General features: G+C 55.1%; 1 protein-coding gene across 1 annotated transcript; it reads right to left on the reverse strand.

Moving 5' to 3' along the window:
- Positions 1-570: 570 nt before the first annotated feature.
- Positions 571-18,651, reverse strand: DAPK3 (death associated protein kinase 3). Its single transcript, XM_074978424.1, has 9 exons — positions 18,589-18,651; positions 17,374-17,532; positions 11,291-11,651; positions 8,356-8,485; positions 7,421-7,469; positions 6,467-6,493; positions 6,063-6,215; positions 5,474-5,519; positions 571-4,999 (listed from the first exon to the last, which is right to left on the reverse strand). Exons 2-9 carry the CDS (start codon positions 17,433-17,435, stop codon positions 4,457-4,459), a joined length of 1,371 nt encoding a protein of 456 aa, XP_074834525.1. The 5' UTR covers positions 17,436-17,532; positions 18,589-18,651; the 3' UTR covers positions 571-4,456.
- Positions 18,652-20,095: the final 1,444 nt, after the last annotated feature.

Consider the following 20,095-nt stretch of genomic DNA (forward strand, 5'->3'; position numbering starts at 1 on the left):
AAATTGCTGCAAGGGGAGAGAAACCAGGGATCTCTGCCCTAGCAGCTGCACGGAATACAGAGCAGGTAGTTATCCCCCCGGGCAGCTCCCATAACCAGAGGATAATGGGTGCCAAGGGCAATACACTGACCCAGCGCCCCCTTAGTGCAGTACCCTGGGGCAGGGGGACAGCCCTTTAACTCAGCCTGCAGAGTTCAGAGCCTGCCTAGGAAGCAGAGCGCTCCTGCCACAGGGCATCCAGCTGCTGCAGAGGTGTGAATTTACTGCCTAGAGGAGGTCATCAGCCTCCCAGACCCGGGGAAGACAGGCCTGTGTGAAACCACAGAACAGCACCCTGCCCTCTGAGACATGGCTGGGGGAAGACGGGAGCAGGTGGGGGGTTACGCTCCCATGGACAGAGCAGACTCGTGTAGGGCAGTCACGGCCACCTACCACCAAGCAGCTTAACTAATCGTTCTGTAACTGGATTCGAACCGGTGGCCAGGAGGCGAGAGGCACCGACAGGTTAGGAATATGCCCTCTCTCTCTCCTGAGACTATTCTGTGCCCCCTTCCCTGCAGCTCCCACCTCAGAACAAAGGCCAGCACCGCAGCCCTTAGATACAAAAATCTTTATTCCTTTAAAATAAAGCCAGGCTGGTCCGACCTCTCGGCGCCGGACTGCGAGTCGCAGCACAGAGCAATACAAGACTTCGTTCATTCCTAAGAAAAACAGACCTGGCCCCCGGGTAGCACATGTCCCTGCAACACAGGCAGGGGGACTTGGCACAGAACACAGCCCATGAGCCCAGACACCAATGAGGGGGGCCCCAGAAAGAGGGCTGAGGCCTGGTCTATCTCGACGACAGTGAGAGTCAGGCAAAGCTGAATGGTCACCGGCTGCTAGGTGTTGCAGCCAATTCTCTGCGGGGGGAGGAGCTGAGCCCATTGGCAGCCAAGATTCTAGGCATGTTCCCAGCCACACCTTGAGAAGCTCGTGGCCCGGCCTTTCCTGGGAGGTGTTAGGAATGGACCATTGCTCCACTCCTGAGACACCAACCAGCTGGAAAGCGAAAGCAGCCTGTGGTCAGGCCAGCTCCATTTCCCTTCAGTAGGAGCATCAGCCACCACCAAGCCAGAGCGCATGCCGCAAGCAGCCACGAATGAGGGGACACAGCAAGGCCCAACCCCGAGGTGGGGCTCAGGGACGCTCACGCTCACCCACTCGGAGACTCCTCGCTCGCCAGGATCTGTGACCTCCCGCCGCCATCCCTGGTCCTGGGAAAGGAGCTCTCGGAGAGACAGCCCCATCCAGAGACAAGCGCCTGCTGCAGCCAGTGGCGCTGTCCATCCAAACAGCCACCTGCTCTCGGGGCCCGGCTCCCAAGGAGAAGGCTTTACACACCCATCTTCCAATGCCAGGTTCTGATACGACCCCGGGAACTCTACATCCCAGGCAACGGCACAGCTGCTCTCCGGAGCCCCTCGCAATTTGTCCTTCGGGGACCCCTTGGCAAAATGGGGACCATGTCCTCGGAGCTCTCCCACAGCAGCGTTTCTAGATGTCACACCCTCAGGATTCCCAGCGATGGCTCTTGGTCCCTCACTGCATCAACATCCGCTCACAGCTACAGGCGCTGCCGAAGAACTTTCCCGTGCAGGCGACAGAAGCTGACCCTTTTTGGAGGGCTGCGGCAGCTCAAAACACGCAGGTGCACCAGGGCAGAGCATCAGAGGGCTCCCAGCTAACCCAAGCAGCTCTAGACCAGACGTGGGCAAACCCCACATCTCACATGGTAGCTCACATCCATCTCCTTCCTCCCACATGGGGGGCACAGCTATTCTAAAACCAGCGTCCCTCCTCCAGCCCCTCGGAGCGCAGCGTGGAAAGAAAAGGGCACTTGGTGATCACACACCACACGCAAGAAAACAGGAACACACACGTCTCGAGCAGACCTGGTCCCAGCTTGAGTATCAGGGCCCTCTAATCCCCTGCACGTCCACCCAGGCCAAGAGATGAACTCACCCCGGTTCAGGCCCTGCCCTCATCTTACACAGACATTTCTGTGCAGCTAGAACAAGCTCGGTTTCAGAGCGCCCCTTAGACGGCCTCCACATAAGGTAGGGGCTGGGTCACGTCACAAGCACTGGGGCTTTTGACTCGGCTTGGCACAAACACACAGGTGCATTTAATCTCTGCGGTGGATGACACAGCTTAGAGTTCGAGAGGTATTTGACAGCCCTTGACATTGCACCTTAGGCAGGCCTGGGGCTGCCTCTCGAAAGCCTGAGCTTTGGCGCTCTGGCACAGGAGAAGGGAATACAAGGGGGATGGTGGCATAAGTGCCGTGGCAAAGACACCGCTCTAGTCTCCGCTAGGCATATTCTTGCTCACTCATTTTACAGTCTGGAAGCCAAATCCTGAAGCTGGGTGAAGGGAACGGTGGAGAGATCTCTAGCTGTAGCTATCACCACCCAACCATACCTAGGAGAAGCCTTGCAGCCTCCCAGCCCTGACCCGTGACCACCAGAGACCAGACTATGTAGCTTGTCAATAAGGGAACGAGCACAGTTTAAGTTGTACCCTCTGCAGAGGTTGAGTCAGATCCTAGGATGCACCGAGTGATCCCTGGTTCCCAGCGAAATCCCCAGGACTGGAGTGTACCTGGCAAAGGCCCCTGTGAAATTTCAAGTCTGGACAGAGATTGTCTCAGCCTTTGCATTCTGCCCCTCCTGCCACTAGAGCCCACAGACTAGAAGAGACCAAACAAGCCGCACGTGCCAAGTTTACAGCCTGATCTTTCAGCTCGAGAGAAGGTTTCTTCCTGCCACAGCCAGTCCGTAGGCAGGCTCGGCCACAGCGGCGGGAAACCAAGAAAGGGCACCGCTTGGACCAGAAGCCACGATACGGCTGCCATGGTCAAAGTCCCAGAAATGGAAATTAAAAGGTGCACCACAGACTCAGAACAGCCGTCAGTACAACCCCGCCAGGTGGAGGAATCAAGACAGTAAACATTTCACTGACGAGAAGTTCAAGCTGGCTGGGTAAGAAGCCACGGAACAGCTGTCACCTGGGTTGGCCCAGGGAGGCAGAACGTGGTTTAGCTCGCAGGCAGGCAGGCAGGCTGGCTGGGGGAGGGAAAGCCGGGATTTCAGGGTTCTGTTCCCATCCATAATGACTTGAATGTGCAGGTTACCTCTAAAAAGATATGCGGGCTCAGCCCACAGGGTCAACTGGGGTTTAACTGGTCTTTTCAAAGAGCTCCGAGGTCCCTGGGAAGTGATCCATCAAGTACTAGAGACCAAGGGCCCCGATCTGGTGCGTGCTGCACCCTGGAGGACCAAATCGGTGGCGTGCTGGGAGAGGGCAAGCGCACGCAGGTCAAGGAACAGCAGAGACACACTCAGCACGCAGTGCTGGAGCAGGGACAGGGGTGGGAAGGGCGCAGCATGGACCAGTGGCTTCTGCCCACACGATGAACAGGAGGAGAAGGCTGGGGAGAAACATGCAAAGGACCAAACACTGAATCAGGCCCCAAGGGCAAGAGAGCAGAGAGAAACGTGTCAGTCACAAGCCACGGTGAGGAACACAGAGAACAAGAAGCAGGAGTCAGGAGAGACCTGAGTGGACCTGCTGTGGCAAAGGACATCGGCTAAGATGAGATGCCCAGGTCAGGCGAGCTTGAGGGCCGGGTTAGGGACTGGCCAGTCGGAAGCACGTTTCCCAAAGGATTTGGCTCTTAGCTCTCCAAATGCAACAGGGCTATAACCTCCGCCTGCCTGTACAATACACAGGCTGAATGTTCCAGCAGTCAAGACCTGACAGAACTTGTGCTCCTGGAAACACCTGTTGGTCACTCTCACCATGAGCTTGCAAGAGCGCCTCCCGCAGCCAGGATGCTCTAGAAGTCCTGGTCTGGAGAACAGCAGCCATGGTGGCAGAGAGTTAGAAGACAAATCACAGCACAAAGGCTGGTGGTCCGAGTAAGAGGAGTAGAGATGGGGTATCATAAGGAAGTCACTTGATGACTGTCCTTAGTTTCAGAGTCAGGAGCAAGGACAAGTCCCACGCGCAAGTGATTAAAAGTTGCCACTGCCAAAACAGGGGCTGGCCAGAGATTGGCCCATAAATAGTACAGCTTTAAAATGGGGGGTGGGGAAGCAACTTGGAGAAGACTACAAGTCCCAGCATGCAGTGGGCTCAGCAGACTATAGCGCAAATCACAAGCAGTGCATGATGGGAGTTGTACTGTCCAGGCTGCCCTAACCACACATTAAATGCAGCTGCAGTCTACTCCCATTTTACGCCAGGAAGGGAGACCCTGCTGGGCTCCTGCTGACTTGATGACCCTCAAAGGGGCAGAGGTTGGGCGGTGACCGCCCCATATAAGCCACAGCAACGAGATTCTCCTCACTGTGGCATCCCACTCACCGCTCCTGCTCTGCCCCTCCCCACCGATAAACTCAGGGGACGAATGCTAGCGGAGGCTACCGTCCCCCTCTCCACCCTGCAGCTTCTCCTGCTCCATTGACCGCACCAGCTCCTGCACGAACTTCATCTCAGAGGCCACCTGCTTGGCCAGGGCCTCGTAGCGGTTCTCCAGCTTCCGGTAGCGCCGTTTGAGCCCATTGGCCACCAGCAGCGTGTTCTTGGTCTCCTCCTGGGTCTGCTTCTTCAGGGCTTCCGTCTTCTGCAGCTCCTGACGGATCTGCCGCAGGTCCTGGCTGATGCTCTCATTCTCCTCCTTGTACCACGACTCCTTTTCCTCGTAGATGGAGCGCAAGGCATCGATGTCCTCCCGGAAGGACTTCTTGTTCCTCTCCATCTCCCGGAGGCTCTCCTCAGCGGCAGCCACCTCCTCCAGGACCTTGGAGAAGCGCTCGAAGTTGATGTAAGTGTTGTTGGGGGGCATGCTGGAGTGGGACTTGATGGTGTACTCCTTGAGGCGAGTGGTCTTGAGACGCCGCCTCTCCGGCTTCTTGCCGTTGTCTTCGTTGCGGACGTTCCTCCTCTTGATCACCTGCAAGGAGAAGATGGGAAACCTCAGTTCTCAGGAGCCACCCAGGCTCAATAACTTTCCCCTCCCACCCGCAGGCTGCACATTTAAACAGCAAGCCCTACGCGCGCACCCGCGCCGTGTTCTTCATGCAGCGTTCACCACCTCTGCGGTGCAAGCAAATATTGACGGAGATGCAGACACCGAGTCCCAGCTCCCCTGCGGGTAGGGAACTCCACACCATTGCTTTACCTCCCCTGCTTGCTTCAAGCTGGGACAGGAGTCAGCCCCTGCTCAGCCACGTCTGCTCCATCTCTCCATGCTGGTGTGGCGAATGAGAAACAGACACCTCGCCTACCGGGAGATGCCAAGTGCCATTTACTGAGCAATTTTGAGACGCCGAGATGAATGACCCGCAGGGCTGAGCACATGCGACCCCGGCGGGGCGACTCACACCGTTTGATACTTTTGGGACCACGAGAGTTTACTTAGTTTTACCTTAATCCAGGGATGCTCCAGGCTCTGGGCAATCGTCATCCGCTTCCTGTAACGACAAGAGGCCTGTTCATTAGGCTACAGAGGCTGAGCCAAGCTTTTGGCACGCTCGGGTCAATAGGTTTCAGATTAAATCCGCACTCAGAGAGTTGGACCAGGTGTATGCAGCCACTGCTTTGGTCCCACCAAGCGCCAGCCTTCCAGATGTCAAGTCAGCAGCCACTTCCCTCTTCCCCCAGCTGACCCAACAGACCCCGCACCGTGTAACTTTCTCCCTCCTGTCAGTGGACCCTACCTCTGCCCAAGGCGAACTCTCTCCTCTGCCAAGTGCAGGATCCCTGTTTGAGGGGAACTGGTACAGGATACAGTCCTGGATAGAGAATAACCAGGCCTGGGGCGCCCTTTAAACCCCCCACACCTGGAACAGCTGGGGACGAGCGGACACTTTTGCTTTGAGGAAAGAGAGAGAGACGGGACCCGCTGGACAGCAGGTAACAAGCATCCGCCAGAGGTTACGGGTGCGAGAAAACAGCACTATTAGCGGATTTCTCACGTAAGACACCCAGTGAGTTTCACCCCACGGATCTCGTACTTGGGATCTTTGACGAGCAGGCGCCGGATGAAGTCCTTGGCCAACTCGCTGGTATTGCTGAAATACTCCTCGTCGAAGTCGTAGTTCACAGCCGAGATGTTGGTCAAGGTCTCCTGCTTCGTTTCGCCCAAGAACGGCGAGGCACCACTGAGACTGCAGGACGAGATCAGACACCTCCTCAGGCCTCGCCACGCCCGGATGCTCATTCCCCCTCCCCAGCTCTGTGACGCTCACACGGCCTCCTGGCCTGGCCCACGCAGGGGGAAAGGACTCGCCCCAGATCAGGCAGCGACCCGGTGCCAGAGCTGGGAAAAGGACCCAGGAGTCCTGAATCCCAGCTCTTGACAACACTGTCTCCTCAAGAATGGAAGGGCACATTCTTACCCAGCGAGAGCAGTACTCACAGGATGTATGTGATGACTCCAATGCTCCTAGGGGCAGAGAGAGGAAGTAAGATCACGGCGCTGTGTTTAGTCAGGCCTTTCCTCACTGTTTTCCCCCAGGTCTTTCCTCACTCCAGATACACCCATCCACCCTGCAGCCAGCTCTCCCGTGGCACAGAGCTTTGTCCACTACAAGGTTTCCTGTTCACCACCTCAGTTAGGGATCAAAGCTCAGGTCAGGGAAGTCAGGCCTGGGTTATTTCACTGGAAGTTTCCAGGGTGCACAGGTCACCCAAAACCCGCTCAGACTTCGAGCAATTATAGGCTTTAGCCTGAATCCTGGTCTACAAGCCCAACCCTGGGATCCCACACCACCCGGTGCCAGATTGAGCAGTCTGGAAGCCGGAGAGACGAGTGGGGTCCACCAGGAATTAACGGCCTACCCTGCTCAGCAAGAGAGGGACCACGGAGCCAGGACTCGACTGATTACCTGGGACAACCCACAGGAACGGCAGTGGGACAAAAAGGCAAACGGAGGAAACGAGACGGGGACACTGAGCAGACAGCAATGGGGTCAGCAGACCCCAGCCACAACACAGCTGGGATACAAGAGCCAGCTAAGGGACCGGCCTCCCAGATGGACTGCCAGTACCAAGCTGACTGACCCGCAGACAGTAGCAACCATTTACCAACAAGAACCTGCTCCATGCATACTAGCATTGCAAGGGGCAGCGTACAGCCTGCTTCCTTCACACTGCCCAGCCAGCACACCCCCACCTTGGCTTAGAGGGACTCCCTGCCAGCAAGACGACGATAGTTCTGTTTCCAGGTATATTTAATTCTTGGGGTCTCTAGAGAAGCTGCCAGCTAGCGACTTCCAACACCTGCCCAGGAAGAACTGGGCCAAAGACACGCCTATCGGTAGGTATTCTACCACCAGCCTGTGAGTATACTGCAGAGTCCCAGCATACTCACCACATGTCAGCCTCCAGCCCCAAGGGCTCATAGTTCACTATTTCAGGGGCTTTAGAAGGAAGGAGAGAGAGAGAGAGAGAAAGTTATGGGGAAGGCAGAATCCGTTTCAGACAACTCAAACCCTCACCCAACCTGGCTAAGCAAGAGCTTTGGTGGCACAAGGCTGACACACTCGTCCAGCAACAGCTGAAATCTGACATGATTTTAGTGCGCCAGGCAACCGCGTATCACGGGTGTGACCAAGTTTTCTGTAGTCCCATCAAGTTTGTTTACAGCCCCCAGTCCTGACTCAATGTTCTGGGCTGTTATTTAGCTGCAATTTACCCCTGAATGTCTTCTAAAAGCCCAGTCACCAGTGGAAGTGTTGGTGATGCTGCTAGACAATACTGACCTCCTGTAGTGTGGCAAATTCTCTCGTCCGGCACTGGTCAGGGCCCGAGGGTGCCAGACTAGAGGGGTCCAACCTTTACTTTGACACACCCAGGAGAAAAGAGCTGTAGCAGGGTGCCCATATCTCACCCTCTTCAGGGCTGCGCTTGCCCCTGTAGCTGATGGAGCCCACAGCAGCCTGCCCGCACTGTGATACACAGGGACAGCTTGAAGAACACAGCGCCCAGCGCACCAGGCCAGGAGACTGCCGGTGAACTCAAGGGAAGCCCCACATTTGCCAGCATTCCCGCCAGCCTCCAGGGAGACACTGCAGGAGGTTCTTGGGAGACGAGGAGCTGAATGAAGAAAAGCACATTCCTGCTGCTCTTCTTAGACACCTGCTTCTAAACTCTTCTTCTCTAGGGGAGAACTTCCTGCGTCCGACTGGGCACCGCACCAGCCACGGCCCAACGAGCCACCTGGACTCTCCTTCACTGCACTGTCCTGGGGCTTCCTGCAGACGCCAACAAGCCTCCCAACCGCCCACAGCCCTCCTGCCCTCATACCTACGAACTCCGGGGTCCCAAAGATGTTTTTGAACTCGTTCCCGGCTTCGATTTTGTGAGCAATGCCGAAGTCGATGAGCTTGATGCGAGGGCTTGGCACGTTCTTGTCCAGCAGCATGATGTTCTCGGGCTGGACGGGACACCAAAGCAGTGGGTAGATTAGGTCTTTATCACATCGGCTTCCCGCTACGTTCTCACTTAAATCCCTGCACGTCTGCGTGCAGCTCAACAAGGGCAGGACAGGCCCTGTGGTCCCCTCACCTCCTTTCCCACCTTGAGCGCGGTCTGCAGAGTTACCTCCCTCTCAAGCAGCTCACACTGTTGGGGGCTGGGGGCTCTGGCTGTCCGTCGCAGGGCAGGGGGCTCCAGCCGCCAGTGTCCCACGCATTTAAATCAGCAGAACTGCTGCTGGTGGGGCGTGTGCCGCTGACCCACAGGGCAAAGCCAGGACACGAACCACCACAGTAAATAGGGCAGTGGCTGTACATCAACCTAATAATGGTGGTTGAATTAATGACGACTTTGCTGGGTCCTGGGCAAGTGGGGTATGTTGCTCCAGGTCCCCAGACTGGGTGGGGCCTTAGGTGGAAAGGGAGGGGCTGGGCTGGTGGCCCCCAGCCAATCCTTCATCATCACCTGGGCAGGAATCATCCTGGGGCTCCAGCAGGGATTTACAGACCCCAGAGCTCTGGCTGTTGCCACTGCCCTTGTGGGGCCAGGAGCTGCAGACCTTGTTAAATCAACCTGCCCCAGGGCAGCTGCCCCCTTCCCCCCACCCTCCATCTGCAGCCCTGGGTAGTGTAGAGAAGGTCTTAGTGATCCCTGCCATGCTTATTGCTCACACCAGAGGTGGGAAAAGTTACTTGAGTAAAAGTGCAGCTGCTTTCACTTCTAGATACTTGAGTAGAATCATGAGGTTGCATGTGTGTACTTAAGTAGTTGTCGGGGGGGGCACCAGTGACTTGTACTTAAGTACATCCCTAGGCAGCTGTACTTTTACTCAGTAACTTTTGGGGTACTTTTTCCACCTCTGGCTCACCCCACAGCTTTCTGAGCTGCCAGCCCAGCAGACTCGGCCTTGGCTCCTTCCTGCTACACCAGTAAGAGAGGCTGGGGCTGGAGTACTGCTTTGATTCTGCCTGGTGAAACAGTGGGTGCTGACTTGCTCTCCCACAGCCGGACCACCACTGCCAAGGGGACGTGAAATCCCCACGGCCGGAGTAAAGCCCAAGCCACTCAGAAAGCACATGTGGCTGGTAGGGACCATCAGAGCACCAGGGCTTAAGCCCCAGCAGAGACTCTGGACTCAGACGAGGCTCAGTGACTCAACACAAGCACTGGGTGTGTTTTGCTGCCATGGTTGTGTTAAGTGGCTCTCAAGAGCCCTTCACGGCTGCTCCCACCTCCACCTGCCACGTGTATCCCAGCTGGGCTCAGCTCTTCGCATCTGCTCTTACACGCACAAGCTTGACCCTGCGCCAGGGGTTCCCAAAAAAACTTTTCAGCATCACGCTCCCCTTTTAACTGTTGAGAAACCTTCACGCCCCCCCCACCTCTTCTCTACCATCATCCAACCCCCCTTAACAAAAAATTCAATTTGCAATTTACAATAAACACAAAAGCTTGATATAAAAATGGTATTTAAAGTTAAAAATAAACACAAATAGTTTTCCTTGGCCCCTTATGGGTGCCTGGTGCAGCCCCAGCTGGCCAGGTGCCTGAGCCCTGTGCCAGCTGTCAGGGCTGCCCACGCCAGCCACCCGCCTGCACGAGGCCTGCGCTGCCAGAGCCACCCGCCCAAGCCCCACGCCGCGGGGGCCGGCCACCTGCACACCCACCAGCCGCCCGCCCAAGCCTGGCACCCACCTGCCAGCCTGAGCCCTGCGCTACCAGAGACAACTGCCCACCTGCCAGCTTGAGCCACCCCAGCCCTGCGATGCCAGGGCCAGCTGCCCAAGCCCTGTGAATCCTGCAAGCTGGCCGCCCACCTGAGCCCCTCCTCTCCCACAAAGCCAGGCACCACTGCCCCCCACTCTTACCCCATCCCCCTTACCTGAGCCAGGCATCCCCAGCCCCCACCCCCAAGCCATTCACTCACCTTTACATGTGGGTCTTTGCCAGCTGCCTGCTTTTTACAGCGGCTGTGCTGGGTCACCCACGTGAAATGGGCAGGGGCTGAGACCCAGAAGCAAAGGCCAGCTCTTCCTTTGAGTGCAGGGGGAGGGAGGGGAATGATTGGGGGGCTGGGTCGCTTCGCCCCCCTGCTCCCTGGAATTTTTTCACATCCCCAATTTGGGAAACCACCAAGCTCTAGCCCATCAGGCAGGATCCTGATCATGGACAGATGTAAGCACCCGGAGTAGCTCCACTGGAGCACACAGACAAGCACCAGTACACAAGAGCAGAATTCAGCCCCTACGCTGGGTTCAGGGCAACGCTGGCTCTTTTCATCATCCAGTGCAGAATAAACTGTGTTACGTGCGTCGAGGTGTGTATGGACGTGCACCACCATAGACACACGCTGCCGGTTGCGGGTGCTCAGCCAGACAGCTGGGCAGCACCTGAATCAATCCTGTGCAGCTGACCAAGCACTCAGCTTACAGGGAACACTGGCTCAAGGGGCCTGGGAAGTAGAGACAGACCAGGCAGTCAGGACCTTGCTTTTATACGTCCCCTATAAGAGCACATCTCATTTTCCCTTCCCCCCACGGAGAAGCGCCGTGAAAACACAAGCGCCAACTACAGGACAATGAACAACTTCTGCAGCAGCCCTTGGAGACTTCCAACCCTGTATTGCCCAGGCTGGGTCTCATTTAGCAGGAGAGATCCAATGAGATCACAGCGCAAGAGGAACCCGGCCTCACAGCCACCAGGTCCGTCCACACCGTAACCTGCCGGGTCTAGCTGGCCGCGGCCCCAGAAGCCCAAAACTCACCTTGAGGTCGAAGTGCGCGATGCGCTTGGAATGTAAGTAGTGGACCCCGTCCAGGATCTGCTTGAGGAACTGGGTGGCCTCCTCCTCCGTCAGGGACTCCTTCTCGGCCAGGAAGTCGAAGAGCTCGCCACCCGAGACCAGCTCCAGGATCAGCACCACGTCCGTCTTGTTCTCGAAGACGTCGTGGAGCGTGATGATGTTGGGGTGTTGGATCTCCCGCAGGATGTCCACCTCCCTCTCGATCTCCTCCCGGCTCACGCCCCGCCGGCTGGACGACAGGCGCCGCTTCTTGATGAACTTGGCTGCGTACTCCAGGCCGCTCTTCTTCTCCCAGCACTTCCGCACGATGGCAAACTGGCCACTGCGCCGGAGAGGGGACGCCTCCGTTAATAAAACGGCTCCTCTCAGCAGCACCCCCTGGGGGAGCCAGTGAGCACAAAGGGGCAGCTATGGGCTTTTGTGCTCCTCAGAGGCCTCCCGTTCATGCATCTCCTTACAAACCTGCAGGGAGCCGGTAAAGTCTTTCCACCCAACTCTAAGTCTAAGCATCTGCCTCCTCCACGCACCACGTAACCTACTCAGGCTATGGCCACACTAACCCTGAAGATCGACTCGCTCAGAGTTGATCTTCTGGGGTTCAGTTTCATGTGTCTGGTAGGGATGGGTGAAATCGACTTATCATGGGACGGCATCGACCCCTTTACCCCCCACGAGACGTCAATCTTGCTCATTGAGGACAGCCAGGTAAGTCGACTGCAGACACAGCCATTCTAGCTGTGCAACGGCAGCAGCCAGAGCTATGTATCTGCAATCGACTCCCTTTCCCCAGTGCGTACGTAGCCACCGGGGCATCACTGGGCTCTGAAAGCTGAGCACAAAGGCAGAATAAAAGCCCAGACTTCAACCGCCTGCGACAGAGCAACAAGCCAAAGAGCTACCAAGCCAGGTCAGATCAACAGCTCTTGGCACTATGCGACGCATCAGAGGCCGGCATCGGCCTAAGCCGCAGCTCCGTGACACTGGGCGGGCACAAAGGAGGAGACTTCCCCCTGGTGGAGCTAGAGCGTAATCAACATCCTGGAGCATGAAGCCGGCCAGCCCTCGCACGTCGTCTCTGCAAACACTATTCTGATTCCTACGACTCCCCAGCCCTTCCTCGAAATACATGAATCTACCTGGGTCTCGGGAAGCGTATCGTATGATGCTTAAGTGTTTGTGCAATAACCTGCTGATGAATAACTGCAAGTCCCAGGGCTCAATACGGCTTCAGGCTGAGTTTCCCCGGCCTGGTGATCACTGTGGTCCCTTCTGGCCTTCAGATCTATGGGTCCAATGGAGCAAGAGTGCCAGCCACAGTCAGAGAACACCCCAGCATGTCAGTTTCACCACAAGGAGCAAGCCAGGAGGCATGTGCCTGGGCAGCTGAACCAGGCCCTGCACTTACAGAGCTCTTTAGATCTGAGCACTTCACACACTAAATTTCCAACACAGGCTCCTGGCTGCGGTATAGGGGAGACTGACAGGTTATGTGACAGGCCTGGTCTCTCCTACAGACACAACCTCCCAGCCTTAGCAGGATTCTCACTGGCAACCACAGGCTATGCCACAACAACACCCATCCTGGAACTTCTCCTTGCAACAGGCCCCGATGCCAACTTTATCCACATATCTATTCTGGAGAGACCAGCACTGGATCTAACCATGTTATTCAGAGAATCACGGGCACATTCTCCTGCTCCTGAACTAACATCATATATGCCATCATGTGCCAACACTGCCCACACACCAGGTACGTAGGACAGACCACAAAACACTCTTCAACAAAGAATGAATGGACAGAGAACAGACATCACAAAAACCTTAACGCACAAACCTGTCAGCCAGCCCTTTAATGGAGTGCACCATTCTGTTAACGGCCTCAAAGCCTGTGTTTTACTGAAAAGGAACTTTAACAACCATTAACAGAGGGGATGCTCAGAACTGTCATTTATATTCAAATTCGACACATTCACACGTGGTTTGAACCCGGACAGCAATTACCTGGCCCATTACAAAGACTCTTTTACACACTTTGTTTTATCTAACTCTTAACTTCCCCAGCCCGCACCCCCCTCCTGCCATCCCTCTGCTCTTCTGATTTGCCCACTTCGATAACAATTTTTGGACCTCTGTATTTTACACCTTCAGTCTGTTCTGGTAGGGCTGTGATCCAAAGAAGTGGGTCTATCCCATGAAAGCTCATCATGTACTAAATTATTTTGTTAGTCTTTAAAGTGCTACATGACTGCTGTTTTGTTCTGCCAAGTTATATTATTGACACACAGAGGCTGTGTCTACACAAGCCCCAAACTTCGAAATGGCCACGCAAATGGCCATTTCGAAGTTTACTAATGAAGCGCTGAAATGCATATTCAGCGCTTCATTAGCATACAGGCGGCAGCCGCACTTCGAAATTCACGCGCCTCGCCGCCGCACGTCTCGTCCCGACGGGGCTCCTTTTCGAAAGGACCCCGCCTACTTCGAAGTCCCCTTATTCCCATCAGCTCACTGGAATAAGGGGACTTCGAAGTAGGCGGGGTCCTTTCGAAAAGGAGCCCCGTCGGGACGAGACGTGCGGCGGCGAGGCGCGTCAATTTCGAAGTGCGGCTGCCGCCTGTATGCTAATGAAGCGCTGAATATGCATTTCAGCGCTTCATTAGTAAACTTCGAAATGGCCATTTGCGTGGCCATTTCGAAGTTTGGGGCACGTGTAGACGTAGCCAGAGAGTCAAAAAACAGAAGCCAAGGAGTTCTGAGCCCTGGTCCCTTGATCTACCCACTAGACCGTGCTGCCTCTAAAAGTTACAGGGCACCTTTCCCAGATTTAAATGCATTTCTTCCTCTGCTCCGCCCCGCCCCGCCCTCTCCACCAGGCTGTAGCCAGCCACCCGCCTCCCACTGTGTTATTTACATTTTTAAGCAGTGACCTCAAAGCTCATTTCATTGGCTGAAGCCTGCGGGGCCTGAACTTTCAATAGAAGGGAACCGTGCAGAGCTGATCAAATGCTAAAGGCTCTTGTTCTAGGCAAGCCTTAAGTCGTCTCCTCCCCCCGGCTGCCAACAAAAGCCAGCAGCCTGGCTGGACTGGAAAGCACCGCGCCGGGGAGGAAGGACGGCTATGGAACAGGAAGCGTTTAACAACCCCCACAGCTTCTAGGAAATGCAGAAATAAGGTCACCTTGTCCTTAACTCACCGTCACAGGCCACAGGAGAGATGCAGCTAGAGCAGCAGACCTAGTGCTCCCTGGGGAGGGGATCCAGGGAATCTAAGAGCATGCTCATTTTAAGAGGTGTTCATTAGTCTAACCCAAGGCACAGACGGACAGGGAGCCACCTGCCCCATCTGTGCCTTCCCCTGCACCCATCTCTCTTCACAACCACCGTCATCCACCTTCCAGCTGCCTGAACAGAAGAGAGCACGAGGTCTCTTGGTCAGCTGGAGGGGTTGGTGACACAAAATTCCTTCGCCCGGGGCTAGAGATTCTGCCAGCCCAGGGACTGGAGGAACCTTATGAAATGAACCTTTGTCTGCTGCACAGGACGGCAGAATTACGGCAGCAGCAGGCTGGCCCAGCAGACTTGAAAAGAAATGCAACCAAAGGCCGACGGGCCCAGGAATGTAATCTGATCAACCATCCCCTCTGAAAGAGCTCACCCGAAGAGCTGCCAGCTCCTATGTCCGCACAGCACCTCGGCAAGAGTCCAGGCAGACCAAAGGATGCATCCACACACTGAAGCATGGGCCAGACTCTCAAAGCCCCAAGCCGGACCCCTGCCCAGGTAACACTGTCTGCCCATTTCATGAAAGCCTGGAAAATGCTTCGAGGCTGTGCAGAGTTCTAACAGGTACCGTTATTATTTAAAACACCAAAGGGATCACCTGCGTGGATGCCATATTCAAAAGGAAAACACTGTCCTTTGCCCAAGGAACCACTGAGCTGCATTCTGATACACAACTCTTCTTAGCTAGCAGTGGAGGATGCTGAAGGGTGTCTAAAGAACAAACAGAACAACAAGAAGTCCTGTGGCACCTTACAGACTAACAGATATTTTGGAGCATCAGCTTTCGTGGGCAAAGACCCGCTTCGTCAGATGCATGAGGTTATTTATACCAGAGACACCACGGCAACCACCAAACTAGGAGACAATGTCAAACTGAAACACCATCCCCATGTCCACATCAGAATTTTCTGGCTCTGCTACACCTGAGCCACTCGAACTGTGCTGCCACGGTTCAGACGTGAAATACGGACTTCTCCCAGGAACACCACAGACGTCAATTTGATTCAGAAGTTTAATGTGGTGGGGAAAGATCGTTAAGAGGCCTATGATCATCAGAAATGTTCCCAGAGGGTTTTGTGTAAAATTCCACTTTTCTTGTAACTTTTGCATGAGTAAGTATTTCCCGATAGAGTCAAGCTCCAAAACTGAAGTGTCGTCATTAGACCAGCAACCCTCACAGCTCAGTGGTTCCAGAGACAAATTGACAAACCTCAGTGTCACCCACAAAAGCCACAGTCAGCTGAGTTCACTTACTATTTTTATATAGCAAAAATGCCCAAGTATTAACATTTTATCAACTACAACTGGTTACTACTACAGGAAAAGCACCCTGAAGGTTTTCTTTATTAACCAAATTACACCTTGTTTTAATATCATGGACTGCAAACAGCCACAGGAGACACATTAAAAAGACACTTGTCACTCATGAGCCTTATTCTGCGTATCGCTGTGTGAGATCATAAACCCTCTAGAACAGGGACTGTGCCTTCCCCCGGGTTTATACACCACCTGGAGCAAAAGCCTCCATCAAGTGGGACCTTTGTGCACTGCTGTGACAAACTGTTTCTCCATTATCAACAATAAAACTCAATGACGACATTCTCTCTATTTTTTTCTATCCATGGGTGGCATAAACTTTGTTATTTGCATCACCCATAGGAACACACACGCTGCCAGCTGTGGGTGCTCTGCTAATCAGCTGGGCACCACCTGAAGCTCTCCTGGGTGGCCATCCTAGCACTCAGCTTACAGGGAACACTGCTCAGGGAGAGGGGTCTTTTCCCCACTAAAGCATGGAAAACACCTTGCACAGTTTTTTCATCCAATCTAAATAAGTTCCACTCCTTTGCAAAGCAACAACCTCCTCTTCCCACTTTCTACAAGCCCAGTGTCTGTCGAAAGGCCACGATGATTCATACCAGAAATGTCCCCCAAACATCCAGAGCCAGTGAGACACCAATGAGGAATGCTGAGGAACTACAGTCATCTCTTCAAGGCAGGGCAGACCCAGCCAAACAGGGATATGTTGGGTGCTCATGGGAAAACAGACACAGCGCCTCTAAAAAAGGAGTGAATTATGAATACAAATGCTTGGCCCTTATACAAGGGCATGTCACCTCCGGTTCTCGTGAGCACAGTGAATACTTAATTAGTTACACAAAGTGGAACAGCTCCGTCAGGGCAGATGGAGACCTCCCGCCCCCCCACCGGACTGAAACTCCACACTGGACAAGGGACCTTTCAGATGTTCCTGAACATCCCCTGTCCAGCTTAGAGTTTCAGGAACATCCGAAAGTTCCCCTGTCCAGTGTGGAGTTTTCCCAGCTACAGTATAATCAGAACTGGCATTCCCATACAACGTGTGTTTCAGTGAATTAACATTGCCTGAGGGGGGAAAAAAGATGGTGTTAAACAATTCCCAGCAGGTTCAAGCTTTAAACAGTTGTTAAGCTTCACAGGACTTACTCCTGGGAGGTTGATAAAGGAAGTAAACAAATCCCCAGAGAAGGTCAGTGCTGCTGATCAGCTGCTTCAGCTAACACTTTAAGACAGCTAGAGGTAGAGAGCCCCAACACCCGACTGAAGGTGCAGAGTGGGAACATGGTGAGACAGGATGTGGAGATGAGAAGTGGTAGCAAAAGAAATGTTTTCAAAGTTAATGAATATAAGTGATCAGGCTCCTGGTTTTGTGGCCAGGAGACAGCATCCCCCTGGTCAGCCCCCTCACCTGCCCAACATCACCCACAGCACAGCCCACTCACCTGCCCAGCTCTTCTCCCATCTCATAATGGTCCTCCACATTTTCCTGCCTGAAGGTGGACATGGCTGACAGACCAAAAGGAGCCTGGCCCACCCTTCTGAGAGACAATGATTCCTCTGCTCCGCATGCACAGCCAGGCACCAGGCAGCTGAATTCAAGTCTGGAAGCAGACAAGGGAAACAGGAGACACTGTCATGCCCCAGTCAGCCACAGACATTCCCGTGCTGTGGGATGAGTAACAGTACCTCGGCATGACACAGCAACCCCTGCTCTACAGGGGCACACTAACGGATACAAGAGAGGGATGAGCACTGCTATTATGTTGCATCTATTTCTGGTTCATTTGCACCCAGCCAAGGCAGGACTGACCCCTACGCTGCTTGTGGGAAGAAATATCAGCCTGGCAGATTATTAGCGGTGATAATACAGTAGCACCTCAAAGCTACCAGCAGAGCCGCATCAAACTAGGTGGTGTACAGACACACAGACTGTCCTGACACTCGCTACACACTCCAGACCTCCAACTAAGGAACAGGAACCACTATCCCCAGGGGTACTGGAACAATCGGGGATGCAGAGAGACATTAATTCAAACATAAACTCTTCAAGCCTGAGGATGCGGCAGCATCCACAATTCCAGCCCTTCTGCCTCTCCCCAGAGGTGGAAAGAGTACCCCCCAAAATCACTTGAGTAAAAGTGCAGCTGCTTTTTGCCTCTGGATACTTGAGTACAATCAAGATGTGAAGTGTGTGTGTCTACTTTTTCTCAAGCAGCATTCCAGAGGGATGCCAGTAACTTGTCCTTAAGTACATCCCCCCAACGCCCCCACCCAATAACCAGCTGCACCTTCACTCAAGTAACTTTTGGGTACTTCTTCCATCTCTGACTTTCCCCAAGTTACACCTGCCCAGACCTCCAGGCCTAACCCTCCCACCCTCCGGCCCCTACACAGGTCCTCCACCCCCAAATCCCACAATCCCACCCCAGGCCCTACTGCCTGCCACCCCACGGCTCCCCATCCTACCCGCAGCCCCCTCCAGCTTGCTCCCCACCCCCAACAGCCCACGCCTTGGGCCCCACTCCCAACCCCACAGCTCCCAGCCCGAGCCCTTCTCACCCACGGGGCCCCCCCACTCCTCAGCAGCCGCAGCCCCAGCCCCAGCCCCCGGGAAAAGCTGCCGTGCCCCGGCCCCGATCCGGCCCCGGAGCCCGCACCTGGGCCCGCGGCCACCGCATTCCAACACTCCAGGCTGGCTCCGCTCGTCCCCTTTGCACAGCGTCCACCATTGGCTGTGCCGCGGCCCTACGTCATTGCGACAAGCGCGGTCCCACGCGCCCCATAGGCGGAGCCGACCGCGCGTCACAGCCTGGCGAAGTCTCGTTCTGCGGGAATCCCAGGGACATCCCCCCCTCGTGTGGCTGGGTTCCCCTATGGCCCCGCCCACCCCCGGGCTCCTCCACACCCCGCCCCCTGGGCTCCCCCGTACCCCTCCTCACTCCACCCCTGGGGTCCCCCCAAACACTTCCCCCCTCCTACCCCCACCCTTGGGCTCCTCCACACTCTGCACTCCAGCTCCTTCCTGGGGTCCCCCATGATTCTGCCCACCCCTGGGCTCCCCCCATACTCCTCACCCCATCTCCTGCGCTCCCCCATGGCCCTGTCCCCCTATCCCGTCCCCACCCCTACAAAGTCGGTTCTCGCTATTGTCCTTCCCCCAGGTAGCAGGGTTCCTCTGTGGACCCTGAGCTCCAATCCCACCCTTCCCCCAGGTATCAGGGGAAGGACCCCAAGTGCCCTGCCAACCTACTCCCCGGGGTTCCTAGTGCTCCCCTTGGCCCATCTGCTGCCCCATCTCCAGTTTCCTCTGCTCCCCCAGTCTCACTGTGTTCCCCCTTCCACTGCTGCTCAAATCCCTCCCTTGGGTGGCCCTAGAAAGATTCCTCCCACCTCATACTACCCCCCAGGGGATGGCAGATCTGCTGCGCTCCACCACAGCTGCAGAAATACCATAGGAGCAGGCTGCACTTTTGTCTGTTTTCACTCTGACGGACACCCTCCTCCGTGTGCCAGTCTGCAATACACTGGGCAGTAGACACAGATCAATGAGCGCCATGTATCCCTGTAGAACAGCAGCGGGGTGGGTTGAGCTGGGGGCATCAATAGTATGGCACTTCCATTCCACACCCACCGTTCTACAGGTGGAGGCACCAGTGATGTGCAGATTGTTCGTCACAAACAATTGTTTTCACTGAACCTTTTAGGAACGGAGTCCCTCCGTGCACGGTGAGGGCAAATTCACAGCACTTACTGTATGGAAAAGTTTGCCCCGGGGTCCTTCAATCCCCTCTTCCCCCATTTTGGTGCAGCCTGTCTGTTCTCAAACTGCAGGTTGTGACACCCAACTGTTGTGAGGACCAGTGTTGCCTGCACGCTGAGCACTGCTCAGAAGACGATCAGGTGCTGCCCAACTGGTAGTAGAGCACTCGCAGTTGGCAGTGTGTGTTTCTCTGGGTGATGCACGTCTGCACATGTCTCTGTGCACATAACAAAATTTATTCTGCCCAGGGATAGAAAAAAATTAGCGGGAACAGTGGTCAGGACAGGTGTTAAAATTGCTGGGGCCAGGGGTCAAAGCCTGACACCAAGCCCTGCCTTCCAGACTGGAGCCCAATCACAACTGCTGAGTCCCATCATCCTGTTCCAAAGCCTGAGGACTGCATC

The sequence above is a fragment of the Carettochelys insculpta genome, chromosome 27 (assembly GCF_033958435.1).
Source record: "Carettochelys insculpta isolate YL-2023 chromosome 27, ASM3395843v1, whole genome shotgun sequence".
NCBI lineage: Eukaryota > Metazoa > Chordata > Testudines > Carettochelyidae > Carettochelys > Carettochelys insculpta.

Excerpts from the sequence above, each read along its gene's own strand:
- DAPK3 (XM_074978424.1), bottom strand. The coding sequence starts at position 17,435 with ATGTCCACCTTCAGGCAGGAAAATGTGGAGGACCATTATGAGATGGGA. Across the intron at positions 11,652-17,373 it reads ATGGGAGAAGAGCTGGGCAG|TGGCCAGTTTGCCATCGTGC; the intron begins GTGAGTGGGCTG and ends TCTCCGGCGCAG. Across the intron at positions 5,520-6,062 it reads CTGCTCGTCAAAGATCCCAA|GAAGCGGATGACGATTGCCC; the intron begins GTACGAGATCCG and ends TTGTCGTTACAG.